A 20,180-nucleotide genomic window follows, 5' to 3' on the forward strand; every position below is an offset into this window, starting at 1 on the left:
CCTCGGCTGGAGCTGTCAGCCAGAGGGACTACATGTGGCCTCTTCATGTGGCCGGGACTTCCTCACAACATGGTGGCTGCATTCCAAAGGTGAGGATCTCCAGAGAGTCCAGCAAAAAGGCATATGACCTTTTATGACCTAGCCTCAAGAGTTATACAGGGTCAACTCTTCTACACCCTATTCATAGAGGCAGTCACAAAGTCTCACCCAAGTTCAGGAGGAGGAGGAATAGACTACCTCTTAATGAGAAGTTGCAAGGTTTCAGAAGAGCATGTGGGGTGGGACATATTGCTGGAAATTACAGTTTCCAGAGAAGGGGAGAATGAGAAAATGCCATTTAAGTATTTAGCAGTCAGTGCTCAATAGTTGGTAGCTGTTATTATCGAGTATGTCTTTGTGTAACGATGTCCTTCAGGCTCTCCGGTGATAGCTAAAGGTACAGCAGGAAGTGGGTGTTTTTTTCATTGGGGCTGCCAGAGAAATTGGCCCAGAGGCACTCTGGGACTTGTCCAAAGTTACCCAGCATGTTAGCATCCAGTGCATTCTCAGCCAGACAGACCTTGGACACAGCTGCCCCTGCTAGCAACATTTGTTACTCTTTCCCAGGGGTATCCAGCTGGCCTCAGCTTCCCCTCTGAAAAATGGGCGAGTTCGCAGTCTGCTGCTCCAGCGGCTGAGAGGACCAGAGTGGAGAGCATGTACCCTCTGCTGCACTGCTCAGCCTGAGCCGCCAGCCATGCCCGTCTTTTCTCAGGCTTCGGGAGCCCAGCTGACTCCGAGCCCACATTTGGCACTCATTCCAGAACATGAAGAATAAACCTGCCAGGTCAGAGGACAGATCTATTTTGGAACCTGGGACCTCACGGAGGCCCAGAAGACTAACAGGCCCCTCTTTATTTTATTTGTTTTTATTAAACAAACATAGCATGCCCCTCATAGAAAAGTCAGAAAAGAAACATTAGCAAGAGGGAAAAAATAAATATTGCTTGTGCTCTCATTAGCCGGAGGCAAAATCCACAGCTAATATTTTGGAGTATTTTCTTCCCAATCACGTCCCTCTCTATACAGAGGCATATATTTTGAGATGAGTTTTCTAGAAAAACTGAAAGAATGTTCTCTAAACTTAAAAATTTTTACTTATTTCAGATTTACCTTTTGAAGAAAAGGAAACAGAAAAGTGCACAGGATAATATAATATAACCTCACATACCCATCACTCCAAATGAGCACATGTCAACATCTTGCATGTTAACATTTTGTAAATTTGTCCCAGATTTTTAACGACATGAAATCTTATTAGAGGTAAGGTTGGCATCTCTCACACCCTCCTTTCCAGTCAGTCTCACTTTCTCTCCCTTCCTGCCCATAGGCCCCTATGTACATGTATGTTTTGATAAATAATGTATATTATTTTTGCGTTTACTTAAATATATGCCATTAAGCTGTAAGCAATGTCCTGCTTGCGCAGAATGTTTTTCAGGTTTATCCAAATTCCAGATGTAGATTTTGTGACAAGGGTCCTTTTCTTTCCACTGCTGTGCGGCGTTGCCTCTTACACCCCTCTTTATCCAGCCCCCAGAGAATGGACGTTTGAGCTGCTTCCCTTCTGCTGTTATTCCTGACAAGGCTGCTGTGGCTGTCTTACACGTGTGCCCTTGTGCCCATGTCCAGAGTTCTCCCTTGGGTACTAAACGGAGGAGCCCTCCTCCCGGGACGGGGAGTATGTGCCGTGCCAGGCTCCTCAGCCCAGTCGTGCTTCCAAGTGACCAGTTGCCTCCCACCGTCAGAGCCCTGCATTTCCATTGTTCCACGTCCTGCGGTCCCTGGTATTATTGTTCGCTTTCCTTTGGTGGCAATTCGATGGCTGTGAAACAGTACGTGTATTTTATAGTCTGATTTTTCTACTTCACACTATATTATGAATTACTTTTCTCAGCAGGAGAGTCTGCTAGAAGCACATGTTTAATGGTGGCAAAAGCCTCTGCTGGGGCCCTGCTGGGATTTTCTTAACTGATTTGCTGTTCTTGGACACTGGGCTTTGTTTCTGTGGTAAATTGCAAAACTGAGCAGGAGAGAAGACAGGGATCTCAGTCCAAATTTATCTACCCCCTCCACCTGAACTAATTCTCTCTCTCTCTCTCTCTCTCTCTCTCTCTCTCTCTCTCTCTCTCTCCCCCATCCCCCTTCTTGGCACAAGAAGAGGCTGGATCCCTTGGGAGAATGAGGCCCAAGCTTGAATGCACAGGCCCTTGGAATGACCTGGCACATTCCTGGATCCTGAAGAGCCTGCGGTATTATGGAGGAAAGGGACAGACGGCCCTGAGAGGTAAGGCCCTCACAGCCCCTGCTCTGCCTCCAACTTGCTGTGTAACCTGGGGCAGGCCACTGTCTATCTATCTCTGGGCCTCTCTTTTTCCTCCATTTAAGGAGGAGGTGCTGGTCTGGCTCCACTGTTTTCCAGCTGTCTGTCCTTTGACAAGTTATTTGACCTCTCTGTGCCTCGATTTCCTCATCTGCATATTGGCACAATGGGGATGGCCCAGTCCACAGGGTTATGGTGAGAATTAGATGTACAGTGACCAGTACTCAGTAACTGCTAGGAATTGCTGTTATTATTATTATTTTACCATTCATCTGCTATTGTTACTTTTGCAGATTCCCGAGGTCTTTTCTGGCTTTCAGATCGGTTTGGTTGTTGCCTGTCCCTCCGCCCCTCTGCCAGTGTGGAGGGGCAGTATCCACCTACCTGCTGATGCTCTGTCCAGAGCGGAGGTGGGGAATGGGGCTGAGCTCCCCTCCCTAAGATGGACCCCACTTCGCCCTGCCTGGTCCAGCCTTGCAGCTCTCCTTGTCTCACTCCTTTCTGCAGGAACCCAAGCTTTACTCCCCTGAAAAAGATCATGTCCACCAGGTGGAGAAGCCAGGACCAGAAATCATCCTTAGATCTAAACGGATTTTTTTTTTTTGAGGGGCGGGTGGGGAGAGAGAGACAGACAGACAGACAGAGAGACAGACTAGAGGGAGGACGAAGGAATGAGGGAGGAAATGGAGCCTCAAGCATTTACTACCTCCAAGAAGATGGGGCTGCATGCTGGGGACAGGGTTCTCCCACACTCTTTATGCTTCCTCACCCATGCTGGTTCCAGGCCCACCCCCCAGCACTTCAGAACCCCTTTCCTGAGAGGATGCCCCTTCTCCCCTAGTCCTGCCACAGCCCCACTGGAGAGCAGCAACTTGGGCTGCTCTTTTCTTGCCCCGTTTGATTAAAATGCAGAAGGCACCTCTGTCCAAGAAACATGGCTAAGCCCTAATCACTTTCAGCCTCCTTGGCTGAGTGCACATGGCTGCTGGCTGCCCTTATTCAACACTGGACGGGATTCCGGGATGAGGGAGCAGTAGCCGGAGGGAATCACAAGCTGGGCTTCAGGCTCCTGCTGCAGTGCTCAGACTGTGCGAGAGAAGCAGGAGTGGAGGGCGAGGTGGGAGACCCCTTGGTCACATCCCAGGCGTCAGTTTCCTCATCTGCACCATGGGAATGATAAGGGAAGATTTTGTGCTTAGAATGGTGGCTGGCCCACTATAGGCGCTTGATAAATCCTCTCTAAGACGTTAGCTCTCAGGCTCCCGCTGTTCCTTCATCTCAGCTCCCCCCTCTGAAACTGCCCTCAGTCAGGCACCTGAAGTCACAGCCCAGGGAAGGGGTCCCTGACTGCGCCCTCAGAGCGCTACGCTGGCACAAAGCAGTCACAGGAGTTCAAAATGCCTTTATCAAATTCAGGTGCGCCCCCTCTATGTGCTGGGCACAGTGCTGCGTGCTGCTTTCTTTTCTTTTTCTGATAAAACAATCACGATTCAGTGAAAGAAAATCTAAAGAGTTAAAATTGTGTCTGGGCTCCCTTCCAGCCCCTCCCTGGGCTCTCTACGCACAGACAGCTCCCCAGGGTGCCCCTGCACAAGTGACCTTGTAGCTCCCTTTGTCCTCTGCATAGTGGGGTTTGGCTGGAGCCCCATCTGCTCATGAGGCCTGCCTCAGGCTTTTTCATCACTGCATAATTTACCATCTCCTGGCTGGGCCACCCTGTCTGTGGAGCCAGGGCCCTTGCTGGACCTCTGGGCTGCCCAGTTTCTTCTGTTTCTTACAGGGCTGTAGGGAAAGCCACTGTCTCTCTAAGGCAGATCCCTGCACGTGAGGCCGATGGTGGGTATGTGCTCTTCCTGTGTGGGGGTGTCGCCAAATCCCACCTCCCCAGCAGGCTGTTCTAGACTTGCACACTCAGTGCCCCCAGCTCTTGTTTGAGGGTGGCTGTTACTCCCAATCTTCCATCCCGGCAGTCCCCAGCCTGCTTGCCTACCTAGTTTTCTTGTCTCATTCATGGCGACTAGGGAGCTAAGTCTCCTGGCTGTGCTGTTGGTGTTTGTCTCTCAGCCAACCAACACTGGTTGAGATCTGTCTCAGAGGACAATGCCGCAGGCACCTGCAGGAATCAGGGATCAATGGGGAAGAGGTTCCGGTCCACTGAGGCAATGCAGGGAGAGCTTTGGAGTTGAGGTTCTGGCCCAGGTTCGAATCCTCACTATGTCCTTTGCTGGCTGTATGACTTTGGGCAAGTTATTCAGCATCTCTGAGCATCAGCTGGGTCATAAGGAAAGCCGAGCTAAGTAGGAGCATTTAGCCCAGAAGGCTGTTAGAATGTTTGGATGAGTTAGTATGTATTCAGTGCTTAAACAGTGCTGGGCACATTAACTGTTGGCATTATTACTTGGGCACCTACAGTATGATAATGAGAAAGAGAAGGCTCACAGGAGAGAGACAGGAATAGCTATTATTTGTTGAACACTGACGGTGCTGAGTGTTTTGCATGAATTAGTTTATTTAATCCTTATAACTGAAGTTCTGAGAGGTAAAGAGACATTCCAGTCTGGATCTCAGGTCTGTTCCCCCTGACATATTCTCCTGACATGTTCAGGTCCCAGTGGGGAGGGTGGCTGGTGTGAGGGTGGCTTGGCCTGGCTGGGAAATGGGATTTCAGGGCTAGAGCCTGGTCTAGAGCATGAGCCTTGATGAAAAACAGACCTACACAGAGTCGGGACTTCCATCCACACACCCCTCCTCCAGTCTGGGGGGACAGGCGGGGCGCAGCGATAGCTTCCAGATGGGCTCTTGGTACCTTAAGCGACTCAGCCTGGGTCCCAGCAGGGCAGGACTGCAGGCCGTTTCCCTGGCTCTCAACCCCTCAACTCCTCTGGCCCTAGTAAATACCTAAGAAGGTACCTGAGTTTGGGCCAGGTGACCTCGAGCACGTCAGCCTTGCTCAGAGCCTCAGTTTCCCCATCTGAAAAACAGGCACGCTCCATCAAGCTGGCCTGGCAGGACTGCTGTGTGCCAGGAAGCCTGGGGAGGAACCCGAGAGGGTCTCTCAAACTGCGGAGGGCTGCGTGCGCCGAACGGAATCTCCCAGGAGCCCCTGCGGAAATAGAACTTTTCTGTTTGTTTGCTTTAATTCTCTCTGTATTTATTTTCTGAATGCATAATACATATCCATAGCACAACATGTCAAAGGTACAAAAGAGGGGCTAGTGAAAGTGAGTCTCCCTCTCTCTCTCGCTCCTGTCCTCCAGACACCAGAGCCCCCTTCCCCAAGGCAACCTCTGTCACCACATGCAAGAAAATCCACATAGTTCTTTACCCAGTGATGGCAAACCTCGCCCACTATTCTGCACTGTCCTTTTATGATTTAACAACAGACTTTAGAGATAGTTCCATAAAGAGCACCCAATTCTTTTTGACACCTGAACAATATGACATTCAAAACATCACACAGCTGTTCGGCGTGGACACTGACCAGCGCGTGCATAACCCCTTCAGCTGTCGGGTGCCAGGGCTGGCGCCAGCTCTGCGTCTGCGCAGGGTTTTCAGTGCGTGGATGTGCCCGCAGGTACTTAATCCGTCTTCAAGTGCTGGCGCTTAGGCTCTTCCTAATGTTTTACTTTTTCGGTCAAGGTTGCAATGAATATCTGTTTTGTACATATGTGGGAGGATAGAAATAGGATAATTTTCTAGAGGTGAAATTGCATTCAACATCAATATGTAAAAAGAAAATACTTGAACCCATACCTCACACAATACACAAAAATTAACTTTAAATGGACCATAGATCTAAATGTCAAACCTTAACCTATAAGACATCCAGATAAAACATAGGAGAAAATCTTTTTGATCTTTGGTCGGGTGAAGATATTTCAGACAAGACACAAAAGTATGACCATAGAGGAAAATAAATGATAAATTTGACTGAATCAGAATTAAAAACTCTCCTAATGACTTTGTTAAGAAAATGAAAAGACAAAGCGCAGACTGGGAGAAAATACTTGCAAAAGTCATATCTGATCAAAGGCTGGCATTCAGAGTGTGTTTAAAGAGACTTCATAATTCAATAATAAGAAAAATAATCCAGTGAAAATGGACAAAAGATTTAAAATGATACTTTGCTAAAATATAGATATTGATGGCAAATAAGCCCAAGAAAAGCTACTCAGTATTATCTGCAAATGCTAATGAGAGCCACAGTGAGATATCACTACACACCTATTAGAATGCCTAACTAAAAACAACCGATAATACCAAGTGATGGTGAGGGGACGTAGCAACTGAAACTGGGGAAAACAATCTGGTCATTTTTAAAAATAAAATTATACATATCCTTACCATACGGCCTAGCAATCCTACTGCTATTTATTTACCTAAGAGCAGTGACAATTGTGAAAAACCGTGCACAAATGTTCGTAGCAGCTTTTCTCATAATTATCAAAAACTGGAAACAATAGTCATCCAACAAGTGAATGGATAAATTTTGGAATACTATTTGCCAATAAAAAAGAATGAACTATAGATACACACAAAAATACAGAAACATCTTGAAGGGACAAGGTAGAGCGAAAGACGCCAGACTCAAAAGGCTGCATCCTGTATATTCCACCTACATGACCTTCTGGAAGAGGCAAAGCCACATGGCAGAAAGCAACCTGTTAGCGTTTGCCAGAGGGAGGAGGGAGATGAGATCAACTGCCGAGGGGCATGAAACTTTTGGGGGCGCTGGAACTGTTCTAGATCGTGATCGTGGTGGTGTTTACCTGACTGATAGCTCTTTCCAAATGCCCACAGAGATAGAGGTTGTACTGGTTTATTAGTTCACCCTTATAGTGTGAGAGTGAGGGCAGGACTTCGAAGGGTGAGTGGGGAGTGGAAAGTGGGTGTTAGATGACCAGACTGGAGGCTGTTTGCTGTAGTCTTGGGGCAGTGGCTGGACGCTGATCTGATGCTTATTGGATGGCATGGGCAGTGGCTACTGCTGGCCAGGTAATATCATTTATCACTCTTACCCAGAGCCACTTTGGGGCCAATCGTTCAACCATTCAACAGTGACTGGGTCCCACCCTTGTGCCAGACTGGGAGCGGGCACTGGGACCCAGAGACCAGTCAGACCCAGGCCTTACCCTCATGAGGCTCCCAGTCTAGGGGCGAGACAGACGCATAGAGTCCGGGGCAACACAGGCATGTCGGTGCAAAGGTAGTGAGAAGGCACCTGCCAAGGAAGGCTCCCAGGAGCAGGGAGAGTCAGAGCTGAGACCTTTAAGATGATCAAGGTAACTAGATCTCCTACAGACATTTGGGACATTTTCAGTTTTTTTTTTTTTTTTAATCACACGCAGGCTGCAGGGAACAGCCAGGTACCATGTATACTTGTCATCTCGTAAATGGGAGAAGCTAAATCCCTAGAAATGGATTGCTGGTCAGGAAACACATGCACTGTAACTTTGACAGATGTTGCCAACTAGCCTTCCATAAAGGCTGGGCCACGTCCCTTCCCCTAGGAAGGTAGGAGGGAGCGTCAGCTCACCTACAGCCCGGCCAAGCCCCTGAAGTTTAGAATTTTGACTCCTTGCCAATCAGGGAGGTGAAAAATGGTAATTCCGGGTGACATTATTATCATTTAGTTTGAGTGAGGCTGGCTTCTTTTCCGGTGTGTAAAAACCATTTAGAGTTTCTTTTCTAAATGCTGCGTGGGAGACAGCAGTGGAGCTCTGGGTACGTTTCCTCCATGTGACGCTCATCTCCCCACGCTGAGTGGGAGGAGCCCCGAAGGCACCTGTGCACCCAGTGGCCGCCTGGGGGAGGGCAGAGTTTTGAGTTCCCACTTACTTCCTTATTGTACTTACTTTCTGAGCCTCAGACTTGTCTGAAAAGTAGGAATAATAATAAAATGCACTTCAGAGGGCTCCGGGGAGGATGGGTTTAAAATGTTAATGGGAAGTGCCTGGTACAGTTCCTCCTGTCTTAGAGTTAGTGCTTAAGAAATGGTTGTTGAATAAATAAATGAAATATATATAATAAAAACTATTATTGAGCACTTTTTGTGTATCTAAACCGTTTCTCATGTACTTATTTAAACTTCACAGCGACACCATGAGGGATAATCTCATTATCCCCTTTACAGAGGAGGAAACTGAGGCAGAGAGTACTGTATCCTGACTAGGAGATGGGCTTTGTGGCCTTGCTGTCTGGATCTTACCTGCCCCACTTTCCTGCCCCTCTACCCTAGAAGAGCTGTGCCACTTCTAACCCCTAGAAACCCCTTTTCCTATGGTCTATAGCTGCAAAACAAACCTCCCTAATAGGAGAAACACAAGGCAAAAACCATTTTATTATGCTAGTGGGTTTTAGGAACATGAGTTCAGACGGGGCTGAGTGGAGCGAACTCATCTTTGCTGGGTCCTTAGCTGGGAAAACTCTACAGCTGGGGGCTGGAGAAGCTGGAACTGGAGGACCGATATGGCTTCTTTAGTCGCGGGTCTGGCTGGCCTATCTATTCTACCTTGTTTGAGGCAGGTTGCATGCAAGACTATAGGTGAGGCTGGGAATCCTGAAGGATAGGGTGGAGGTAGGGGAGCCAGCAGTCCCCAGAGGTGAGTCCCTGTGTTCCAGAATCTGGCAGCCCAGGAGGCTTGGAAATTCTGGAGTTGGCACCCCCATGAGCCGCTTCTCCAAGGCTTTGCAATGCTGTGATCTATAGCTGAGATCCCTCCCCACCCATCTCATTAAAGCCGCCTCATTTTTCGGTTGTCAGCCTGGGTATCTGGCTGTAGGCTGTCGATGGATGTGCTGTTCCTCCTCCAAGATCCTGTCCTCTGTGGAAGGCCTTATCACATCACGGTAACCAACTCGTCTATAGATTGCCAGCTCCAGGGACAACACCTGGGTCTCTGTCACCAGCACTCAGCACAGTACCGGGCACACAGCAGGCACTTCGTATATTTATTGAAAGATTGGGGAATTGAGATTGATGAATTTCGAATCCTCTTAACTCGAGCCTCAGTTCTCTCTTCTGAGTTGCTTGCAGGGTTTCTGCGAGGGTGGTGGGAGAAAAGGATGTGAAAATGCTCACACATGAAAGGAAGTCAGCAAAACAGGAGTTATATTGAGTAGAGAAAAGCAAAAGAAATGAAATATTGCCTCTAAAACATTTAGCACCATCTGGCACATAGTAGGTGCTCAATTCATATACAGCATTGTTATTAATCATCATTATCATGATTACCATTATTTTTGTTATTATAAGACTGCATATTTTCTGAGTCAGAAAGATCACATAGGTTGGTTTGAAATTTTCCTGTGTTAATGGAGAAATAATGCTCCAGGAGCCCCTGGGCCTGTGCCCTGCCCATGATGTCTTGGCAGGAGGTCAGTACCTGGCACAGTCATGATTACTGGCTGTGGAATGTTGGGCTCAGGTCCTCTGATGCCATCAGCCAAGCCACCATCACAGCTCAGGTCTTTTAGCCTGAGGCAGGAGACAGCCTCCCCACTCCTTCCAGGTCCTGCCAGGAGAGAAAAGTTAAACAGATCCGTGGCTTTCAGAAAAGCGTCCAGTACAAGCTGAGCTGTTGCCCTGTTTCTGGGTGAGCGGCGCCCTCTACTGATAAGAGGCCAGAACCACACAAGGGCCTTGGAGTTCAGCTAGGATGGATGGAGACCTAGTGAGCGCAGGGTGGGGAAAGGGCTGCGAAGGGGGCTCCGGTGGGGACTCCAGTGGGGCTCCGGTGTGGCCCCTTCTGAGGTGGGAGAGGGGGGAATTGGGCAGAGTCCACTCTACTCGGGCCAAACCTTTGTCCTCTGGCACTGGAATAGCATCCAAGTGGCTGGCAGCCGGAACCTCCCTCTGGGCTCTGTCCACAGCCCTCTCTGGCTGGGTGACCTGGGCCAGATTCTGAGCTTCTCTCTGAGCTTCTCATGTAAGGGGCAGTTACATGGGAGGCTCTCCTTTCCAGTGAAACGTCTCAGTCTTCCAGAGAAATGTGGGAGAGGGTGGGACTTGAAAGGATTAGGAAGGAGCTGGAGGGGAAGGAATGGGCTTAGGCCCTGAAGAGACCTCAACTCCTAAAGAATAGTTTTGTCTGAGGACCCCAGTTGGGGACAGCTGATCAGTTCCTCTGAGGGAAAGAACATGGCCAGGGGACTGCAAGGTGGGAAACTTCTGTTCCTATCTTGGTCTCTTAGAATTGTGGAATTTAGAAACTTCAGTGTCCTAGCGTTTGAATCTTATTGCAAAACTCTGTGTAGAACACATATACTAAACTATAGAATCAGACTGTTGAGTCTTGAGATCAGAATCAGCATTGCGGCCCCTCCAATTTAGACTCCAGCATTCTGGGGCCGGAGGTCATGTGAGAGCCGCCCTCTCCCCTGAGCTTGTCCTGGAGTGAGTAAGCTGACTTCTCCTAAACTTCCTCATATTTAGTAAGTCTAGGATAGGGCCCTGGAATCCGAATTTTTAAAAAGCACCTCAGAAAATGCTGTTTTGCTACCCAGATTTGGGCAATGGATTTAATCCAGTTGTACCTTCTCTTCATCTATCAAGTGGGGAAACTGATGTCCAGAAAGAGGAAATGATTTGGCTTTGGCCTTATAGGCTGCTGATGACAGATTGGGACTCGAACCTGTGCCTCCAACTGCTGAGCGGACTCTCATCAGTAACCCACAGCGTTTAGATGGTTCCGTGGGATTGTCACACCTCTTAGGTGTCCCTGGCCCCTCAGACTTGAGCAGAGCACAGATGGGTTCCTAGGGCTACTTCTGTGGTCATTGGGCTGAGAGGCACCGTGGGCGAGGGGAGCACAGCATTTTTCTCTTCTGTCTCTGGAGGATGCCCCTTCTTGAGAAGGGTCTGGAGGGGCTGAGGGCTGAAGCCCCTCCTCCCCCAGTCCCTGACACACCCTGGCTCGCTCAGCCCTGAGCATTCCAGTGAAAACCACCCACATGGTTTAGATTCAGCTACTCCAAACTCATCAGCATCATGGTTTTGTAATACTCTTTGGATGCCCAAGAAGCATTTGCAAGTTTCTTTTTTCTTTTCCTTTTATTAAAAAAAAAAAAAAGTTGGAGTCTTGAAACAACAACAGAGCATTTCAAAAGCACAAAGTTTTTGCAGAAGCTGGTGGTCTGGCCAGGCGAAGGGCGGGGGGCTCTAGTTGTCCTTAGAAAGGCTAGAGGGGAAAGTGAGCAGGTGAGGGTGGGCTTTAGAGGGTCAGGGGATCTCCACGTGCCAGGCATAAGGAGGCCTGAGGCTGGCCACTCTCGGGATGGAGGAGTGATATTTTATCACCTAGCCTCCCCTAGCCTGCTGACACTTCTTTCCCCAGCCGCCCTGGACCCCTCAGTTCTCAGATTCTTCCTGCTCCTAGCTGCTGAATCCTCTGAGTTCAAGCCAGCCAGTAATGCCAATGCAATCAGGGGCACCCCTTCCTGAGGATTCAGGGGAACAAAGAAGGAGGGGGATCTCATGATGATGGAGCGACAGCCAGTGAGAACAAACCTACTTCTAAGCTGGCTCTAGCCTGAGACTCCTCCCACGGTTCTTCCTGCCTGGCATGTGGGGTAGAACGGTGAAACACAATGCCCAGGGTGCCAGCGGCGGTGTGTGTGTCAGGAAATCTTCTCTTGCTCCTAAACCAACAACTTCCTTCATTGCCTCCCGAAAGTCCCCTGAAATCTCTCAGCTGTGGACATGCTGAGCAGGGCAACTGACGGGCGGAAGGCACAGTCCCTGGGTTTCCTGCGTGACCTTAGGCCAGTCCCTTTTTTCTCAGGCCTCAGTTTCCCCATGGATACAACGGGCAGGAGGCTTCAGAGTGGGGAACAGAGTGGTCTGGATAATCTCCACGTTCCTTTCAGCTTCATTTGTCTCTTCTGGGCTGAGCCTGTTCCCTCAGGGGCGACAGCCCCACCTGATGCAGCACTTGGCTTCTTGAAGAACATAGGCGTGTAGTCGGCTTGGGAAGAGAAGGGTGTTGAGGGTGCAGCAGCAGCTTCCAGGAGGGCGGACCCAGCTGCCATGGGTGGACACCAGACTGGAGGCCCAATCATGCCTTTCTCGCAGCCAACTGGGCAACAAGAGGCCCCAGGGCCTCTTCCCAAGGCTTCCTAGGGGAGCTGGTGGCAGAGGGCTGTGGAAATGGCCTCCAGATACTGGCCAGAGAAGGAGGTGCTCGCAGCCCTGGGGTCTGGGGTCTGGGGTTTCCTCTAGAACAAAAGAGGGCTCTCCAGACCCAACAAGCCTGGCTGTGCTGTGGCCCAGGCCCCGCCCTTGCACACTCTGTCTCTGCAAGGTGGGGTCAGGACAGGATCGGGGAAAGGCCTAGGAAAAGATGTTTGGTTTCTTTAAGGAGTAGATAAAGAGTAGCTGGGAGACAGGGCACAGGCATTTGGTCATTTAAAGTGTGTGTGTGTGGAGAGGGAGGGCCGGGAGGGAGCAAACACAGTGAAGAATAGGAGGAAAAACGGGAGGAAAGGAAAAGAGATAAATAAAAGGAAAGCAAGAAAGAAGAGAAAGGAAAAGAGAGAGAGAGGGAGGACAGAAGGGGAGGAGGAAGGAGAGGGAAATAGAGATGGAAGAAATACAGGAAATAAAGGAGAGAAAAAGGTAGATTGACACAGGAAAAAGAGGGAAGAGGTGGGAGACAAGGAGAGAAAGATCACAGGGGAACAAAAAAAAAGCAGCAGCAGAAGCAAGAAAGCGAAGGGATGAGGAGTTAAGCAAGCCGGCTTGGAAGAGTGTGCCGGGGCCGCCTGCCCCGGCTCCTCAGGGCTGTGGCCGGCGGGGCCTCACATCCAGCTTTCGGTCCAGTTTCCTGTCCTTGCGTGGCCGCCGGTCTCTCCGGCCCTTCTTCTGGCTGGGGTTTCTCTCTGCAACGGGAGCATAGGGTGTTATTTCTGAGGCCAGATGGGCTCTGGGAGGCCCCTCGATCCTGAAAGGAAAGGTGGTCCCCCCCACCCCACCCCACGGCAGGGCCCAGAGTAACATTTGGGTGCTGACCTGGCAATCCATCACTCCTTTTCAGAGTCTGGACTGCGGGATAACTTAGCCCAGCAGAATGCTTCTAGTTCTTAGCAGGCGAGGAGACGCACTGACTTGCTGAGGGCACCCCAGGGTCTGGAGGTTCACACGGTCTCTCCAGCATGGATTTGGGTGGCCTTGTTCATGACCCTCCCCTGGGCACTCATTTCCTGGTGTACAGAGCTCTTTTCTGGAGACTCATGTTTTACTCAGGTCCCTGCACCAACTTCCCCACTCACTTCCTGGCCCCAGCTCTGTCTCTCAAAACGACAACAAAAACAGCAGTATTTAGCTAGGGCATGTTCTGAATGCTCTATAGCTGTGGAAGGCAGGCACGTATGACGGGTATCGCTGGGCCTGTACCCCACCTAGTTCCCACTGTGGGGAGAGCAGGGCTGAGATACAAAGCCCAGACCTGAATCAGAATCTTGACCTCATTGTGCTCACCACACCTGTGGAGCTGGGGTGACTTCCTAAGACAAACACCTGACTAGTTCTGTGTCTCAGAGGAGATGTCTGAAGCCCAGCAGGGGCCTCACTTGCTCAGGGGCACAGCTTGGGCTGGGGTTCCTGGAGTCATTTTCAAGTGGCTCCCAGAATTCTTGGAGGAGAAGACCGAGTCCTCTCTTTGAACTGCCTGCCCCCTCTCATCCCTCCTCCTTGCTCATGTGGCCCTAGTCACTGGCCTCCTCGCCCTCCCTCCCACACAGATGGGTCGACGCCACCTCCACCTCTCTGCACTGCCTGTGCCCTCCACCTGGGATGCTCTTCCCACTTGTTGTTATGATCAACAGATGAGAAGACAGGTGTGGTTGGGAGCAAGGCCAGCCCTAAATTTTTGGTTCACAGCGTGTCTCCACATCCAGGCCTTTTTTATACATTGTTGGCCCTCACACTGTTCTCCAAAGGGAGCTGTGTCCCCTGCATGTACGTGAAGAAACGAAGGCTCAGGAAGTCGTTTCCCAAGGTCGCACAGCAAGGAATGAGAGAGCTGGGAGCGGCAAGGGGAAGGCAATTTAATTTCTTGAATGTCAACTGTGTGCCCATCTCCTTAGGAGTCGGGGCTCCTTTCTGCTCAGGGAAGGTTCAGGATCATCCCTTCAGACCAGGCTGCCCACTTCTGGGTCTCCCTATGCCCACTCTTAAGCCCTCGGAGGGGACCGAGGCCAGGGTCCCACTCTAAGCTCTGGGGCTGACTGCATCAGCATCTGGGGGACAGGAGGAGTGGTCCTTGCTAGCTTTGGAGGTGGAAGTATGTCTGCCTGATGTCTGCCTATCCACCCACACACCTATTCGCCACCTACCCAGCCACCTACCTACCTACCCTCCCATCCCCCCACCCATCCACATATCCAACAAATGTTAACTGAGCACCTACTATGTGCCAGAACCTGTTCTAGGCACTAAAGAGTCAGCCATGAACAAGGCAGACGAAGAGCCTGCTTTAACTGGAGACCACAGACACTGAATAAGCACACACAAGAATGAGCACCATCCTTGCAGAACGATGTAAGCGCTGTGATGTGGTGTGATGGAAAGGGACTCTCGGTAGGGGGAAGCTCATGGAAGCCCTGAGGAGACATTCGAGCTGAGACTTGAATGATTCAAGGAGCCCACAGTAGGGTTGCTGTGAGAATTAAAGAAGTTATAATTGCTAGGCACTTAGCACATGGTAAGTGCTTTATGAATGTTTGCCACTGCTATTGTTTTTCTTCTTATTATTATTATTAGCTGAGGGTAAGAGCTTTCTTCTCTTGATGTCTCTATAACCAATCAGCCACCAGCTTTCAGATGCCATAAGAGGTGTGGCCGCAGTAACAAGGGCTATAGGAAACTGTCTGGGTATTCTCTGGATCTGGGCTCTCTTAGTGTCTCTGGTCTAACCCTCTGTCCCTAACTACCCACCATGACTCCCAGAGGTCCCTATCTCTGTTATCTGCACTCTCAATCCACACATCACAAGTCCTTCTGAATCCAGGGGTATCCCTGGGTTCAAGCCTTGGCTCTACCATGTCCCGACTGTATGCCCCAAGTCACCTGGCCTCACGCCCCTCACCCTTCAGCATGACTTTAGACCCTTATTTGTTCACAGACCTACATTTAAATTCCAGGTCCACACTTCCCTAGCTGTGTGAACTTTGGGCAAGTGACTTAACCTTTCTGGGGCTCAATATCCATATCTGTAAAATGGGAATAAATAACAATACTTACCTAGCAAGTATGTCATTGTGCAGATTAAATGACTCAGTGAGCACAAAGAATTAGCATAGTGTCCTGCACAGTTCACGTTAGCTAATTCCATCTTATTACTGTTCACCATTCTCATCTTACTGACTACACTCTGCGGCCTCTCTTTTATACACCAGTGTTTCTTAAGAGCCCCCAGGGGTGTTTTGGAAATCTGCATGGTGATCTTATCTGTCACAAAGAAGGGGGTCTCAGTGGCATTCAGTGGACAGGGATCGGGGATGCAGCGTGGGACAGTCCCTTACAAAGAAGAGTTGTTCACATACCATCCAATCCTCATGTAGCTAAGAAATCTGCTTACTCAGAGCTGAACTCCCTCTCGCATGTGAATGCCAAGGGCATTCGAACACTTGTCATGTTCACGGACTAGTCTTGGGCTGCCAGTGTGGTGTCACTCAAGAGGTCAGACCGTTTTGTTGACTTTACTAAGAGCTGGTTATCATTAGGGAAATCAGAACTCCAACAGCAACGCAGTCATGCACCTGAGCCCTGACCTTGGCCATCATCTTTGCCACGATTCTCCCTCACTGGGTAGTCTCTGGTGTTTTGGGCCTGAACACTGCCATAATGAAATTTATTTTGTTTCTCTTTTATATTATGGTTAGGACGCTATGCTGGTGTTTTTTGTTTTTTGTTTTTGTTTGTTTTTTAATGACCTGTGCAAGTAGGTTACAAAAGGCATGGATTTTATTTGAGTAATAAAGAAGGCGTTCCAAAATCCTTGTGATTAAAAGGGAGGTAGTGAGTGTGAAGGCATAGAGAACCTAAAGTACAGCTCAATCTTCCTGACTGTCTAGGACTGACCCCAGCAAGGGAGACCCCTTTGAAAGGACACCATGGAGGGCAGTGCTTAACCCACATGAAGGTATGGCTGTGGTGGGCTTTCAGGCAGCCTAACATGACTCTTTATGCGGCCTGTGTCCTGAGGCCACTCTAAACAACCCATGGGCTCTGCCCGCCGTAGCCCCACATGCCTGGCCTGGTGCTCACCTCCTGGGCAGGGCCTCTGCATGGGACATTTCCTTGACTCGGAGAGCACCTGGCAGGTTGCTCCTTCCTCCTGCCCAGTCCGGCCAGCCTCTCGGACCCGGGTCTCCAGACCCCAGGCCGAGCCGCAAGTCTTCCCGTTGTGTGTGCAGGGGCTCCAGCTGCCCCAGGGTCCCAGCTCACACTCCTCTGTGGGGAGGAGGGAGAGACGGACAGATAGACAGGTGGGTCAGCTTGGAGTGTCCTTCAGATCTGAAGGCAGGGTCTGAAGGGTTCAGTTCCCTGAAGACTCCATCTCTACATGTAAGGGACTCAGGCTATACCAGGAGCAGAGGGGTGACATTTAAATAGCTGCTTATGAAAGCCTGGAATGATAGCTATCTAAAGCATGGACAAGCTGCTGTGAGCCAGAAGCCAGGATGACCAACTTTTTGTTTTTAAAGGGGCAGAAGACACAGGCGCTAAGGGGAGAGAGAGGAATTCACTGGGAAGAGAGGGAAGGAAGCACACTCCGGGCAGGCAGGCACAGCCCTGGGGCCCCGCACACTGCGCTTGAGGGGCAGGGCAGCTAGTGTGAGGCAGGTGTGAAGATCTGTGAGGGGAGGGCCAGAAGTCTAGCTGAATGGCCCTCAGGGCCTGAACGCAGGTTTTGAACTTGATCTTGTGTCTTTGATCAGCTACAGAAGGCAGAAACTACCCAGGGCTGTTGTGAGAAAAAATGAGGTCATGGACATTAAAGTTCTTACTAGGAAGTAACTAAAAAATATATAAATATATATGAATTCTTTCCTGTTTCATGCTTTTAAGAGTCCCTGAGAATAGGGCAGCTATCAACACCCCCATTTTGCAGATTAGAACACCGAGGTTTAGAGCAGGGCCTGCTAAGAGAACAGAGAAGGGGCTCACAAGGAACACAGAACACAGCAGGTTTAAGATCCAGTTGGGTCCAGAAACTGATCTCTAGACCTTAGAGCAATGATCCTCCTGCTAGATGCATTCATCTGACAAGCAACAACTGAGCACCTACTGCATGCCAGATGCTGTGATGGGTGCTGAGGTGCAAGGCTGCCTCCCGGAGCTCACCATGCTGAGGTGCCAGGCTGGAAGGGAAGGGTGCTCACGCAGTAATGAGGGGGAGCATAGGCAGCTGTGGGATCCCAGAGGAGGCGTGGGTCCCAGCCGTGGGGACTAGGAAGGCTTCCTCATAGAGTAGACTCTGATCTGAATCTCAAAGTGGGGTTGGGAGGTCAGCCAGGCTCAGCAAGGGGCAGGAGAGAGAAGTGCTCGGGATGGAAGAACTAACCCAAGTCCTCCTTGGGAGGATTTGGCCTTGACACTGACCCAGAACTGGGGAAACTGGGGTACGAACTCAAATGGGGAGGAAAAAAATGATGGGACAGATGGGTAGGTGGAAACCAGACTGAGTAGAAGAGAAACCTGATAAGATTGTCATTTTGAAATAATCACTCTGGCTCCTGGGATGAGAGCCACATGGGCTGGAGGTAGTGAGACCTGAGGCAAGTAGACAGGCAGAAGGCTGTGGCCGTGATCCCAGTGATTGGCAGAGTGTGGGGGAAAAGGGATGTGTAGGCCCGGGATGGGGAGAAAGAGGAAGGCAGGGGTGGGGTGAATTTGGGAGCTTTCTTCCGCTTCATTTTTCTCCCCAAAGTTCTTTTTGCCACCTGACACCTGTATTTGCTCTTGTGTGTTTCTTCCATCTCCCCGGGAAAACGTCACATCCACAAGGGCAGAGGTTTTGTTCGTTTTGTTCACTAATATGTCTCTGGCACCTTGGAAATTGCCTGGTGCATTGCGGATGCTCTAGCAAATATTTCTTGGTGAATGAACAAGCAGATTGGACTGGATGGAGGACGAGAGAGAAGAGTGAGCAGTGATGCCCATGTTTCCAGCATGGCCAGCATGGGCCGTGGAGCTGGTTACCGAGGGGATGCACCAGGCTGGGGACCGGGAGGGAGGGAATGAGGCATCCTGAGGGCAGGCGGGGATGTGGTCTGCTGTCCAGGGAGGGATTTGGCCAGGGACAGTGAGTCACGAGCAATCAGATTTTGGAATGATCGTGAATGTGAGACCAGGCAGAATGTGTGGGCAGAGATACATGATTCAGGTGAGAACACAACAGAACAGCCTCATGTAAGGACAGATCACAGAAGAGGAGCTCACACAGGAGTCTGAAAAATAGTAGTGGGAAAACAGCAGTGATTGACAGCTGATATAACATGTGAAATAATGACATGTGTTGGGCACTTACTGTGTGCTAGTTACTGTATTAAGTACTTTAAATTGTATTCATTAATTTAATCCTCATAACAAGCCTCCTCCATGAGGTAGGTTCTATGTTCCATGGTAACTTTTTATTTTTTCTCCATTTGGAGAAACTGAGAAACAGAGAGCTTAAGTAACTTGTTCGAGGTCACTAATGGAAATTTTAGAGCTAAGATTTAAACCCAAGTCTGTTTTATTTCGAAATCAGGGCTCTTCTGTACTCAGCTTCCTTCCTTGGTAATAATAATGATGCCAGTGCTCGCTGTAATAGTTATCACAATAACGGTGTTTACAATGGTTCTAGCATACTGAAGAGTTATAATGTGTACCTGACATGGTGGTGTTGGGCCTCCCATTACCACGTGACATGTTACTATGATTTCTTCTAGGTCTCCTGACACCCCTCACCAAACCCTGCTTCTGGGAGAGATGGGAAAGGGCAGGGCGAGCAGGCCCTCACTCACCTTGGCACTCCCGTGTGCTCTGCTGGGCCGCGGTGCCTGGTGGGCAGGTGGGCAGACACTTTCCTTTGTACAGGTAAAACCGCCTCTTGCACTGGATGCAGAAGTCCTGGCTGAAGCAGCTCTCGCATGTAGCCCCACATTCTATAACACAGCCAGGGCCACCCTCGGTGAGGGCAGCTACCCTGGCAAGGGGACCTCTGGGCCTGCTGGAGGTGGGAGGGCCTTGGAGCAGTCCCAAGTTCTAGAGCACTGGGGTCACAATTCTGTGTCTCCTGTGAAGACCGGACTTCTCCAGGATCAAACTGGGCTGCATTCAAGAAGAACTCCCTTTCTCATTTCAACCGAGGCTTGCTGGGGGAAGGGGACATGTCCAAGGTTAAATCCATGGTTATATGGATTTAAAGCTCAAGATCGCCATTCTCATTTGAGCTGAGACTCAGAAAGGGCAGGTGATTTGACTGAGGTCACAGGGCAAATCTGGCTGGGAAAGAGGGCTTCCTGTTCCATTGCTATCCAGGCCCAGAGATGGTCAGGATTCACCCCAGGTCATAGTGAAAATTAGAGTTAGGAGTTAGGACTCCTTTTCCCATTTGAGCTAGGCTCAGAGAGGATGCGTATCATGCCCACAGCCACACAGCAAACTGGGATGGAGGTGAAGGGTCCCTGCTGAGCCCAGAGAAGGCACCGATTTGCCTAGGGCTTCAGAGCCAGACTGAAACCAAGTAAGTGTCTGAGCCTGGTTCATATACTCAATCCCTGTGACCATGTTGGAGTAAGAGGTGGGATATGGGGCAGAGGTGCCCAGGAG

The 20,180-nt window shown here is 49.9% G+C and overlaps 1 protein-coding gene and 1 long non-coding RNA gene across 4 annotated transcripts in view; one reads left to right on the forward strand and one right to left on the reverse strand.

Annotated features, from left to right (window-relative positions):
• The first annotated feature begins 571 nt into the window (after positions 1 to 571).
• On the forward strand, positions 572 to 4,557 carry LOC107512913. Of its 2 annotated transcripts, XR_001597435.2 has the most exons (4): positions 572 to 826; positions 1,147 to 1,302; positions 2,201 to 2,326; positions 2,656 to 4,557. It is a non-coding gene; the product is annotated as an uncharacterized LOC107512913 (long non-coding RNA). The 2 variants fall into 2 exon arrangements; XR_001597436.2 differs by having other exon boundaries at positions 2,201 to 4,557.
• Positions 4,558 to 13,082: 8,525 nt separating this feature from the next.
• Positions 13,083 to 20,180, reverse strand: part of RSPO4 (R-spondin 4) — a 30,011-nt gene continuing 22,913 nt past the window's right edge. The window contains exons 3-5 of one of the 2 annotated variants that reach the window (XM_016148896.2): positions 19,373 to 19,513; positions 16,629 to 16,814; positions 13,083 to 13,240 (exon numbers count right to left, since the gene is read on the reverse strand). In XM_016148896.2, the coding sequence (XP_016004382.2) occupies positions 13,137 to 13,240; positions 16,629 to 16,814; positions 19,373 to 19,513 (431 nt within the window). In that variant the 3' untranslated portion in view covers positions 13,083 to 13,136. The remainder of the gene's footprint in view (positions 13,241 to 16,628; positions 16,815 to 19,372; positions 19,514 to 20,180) is intronic. The other variant, XM_016148897.2, reaches the window with a different exon arrangement.

This window comes from Rousettus aegyptiacus, unplaced genomic scaffold (assembly GCF_014176215.1).
Source record: "Rousettus aegyptiacus isolate mRouAeg1 unplaced genomic scaffold, mRouAeg1.p scaffold_m13_p_12, whole genome shotgun sequence".
NCBI classification, from domain to species: Eukaryota; Metazoa; Chordata; class Mammalia; order Chiroptera; family Pteropodidae; genus Rousettus; species Rousettus aegyptiacus.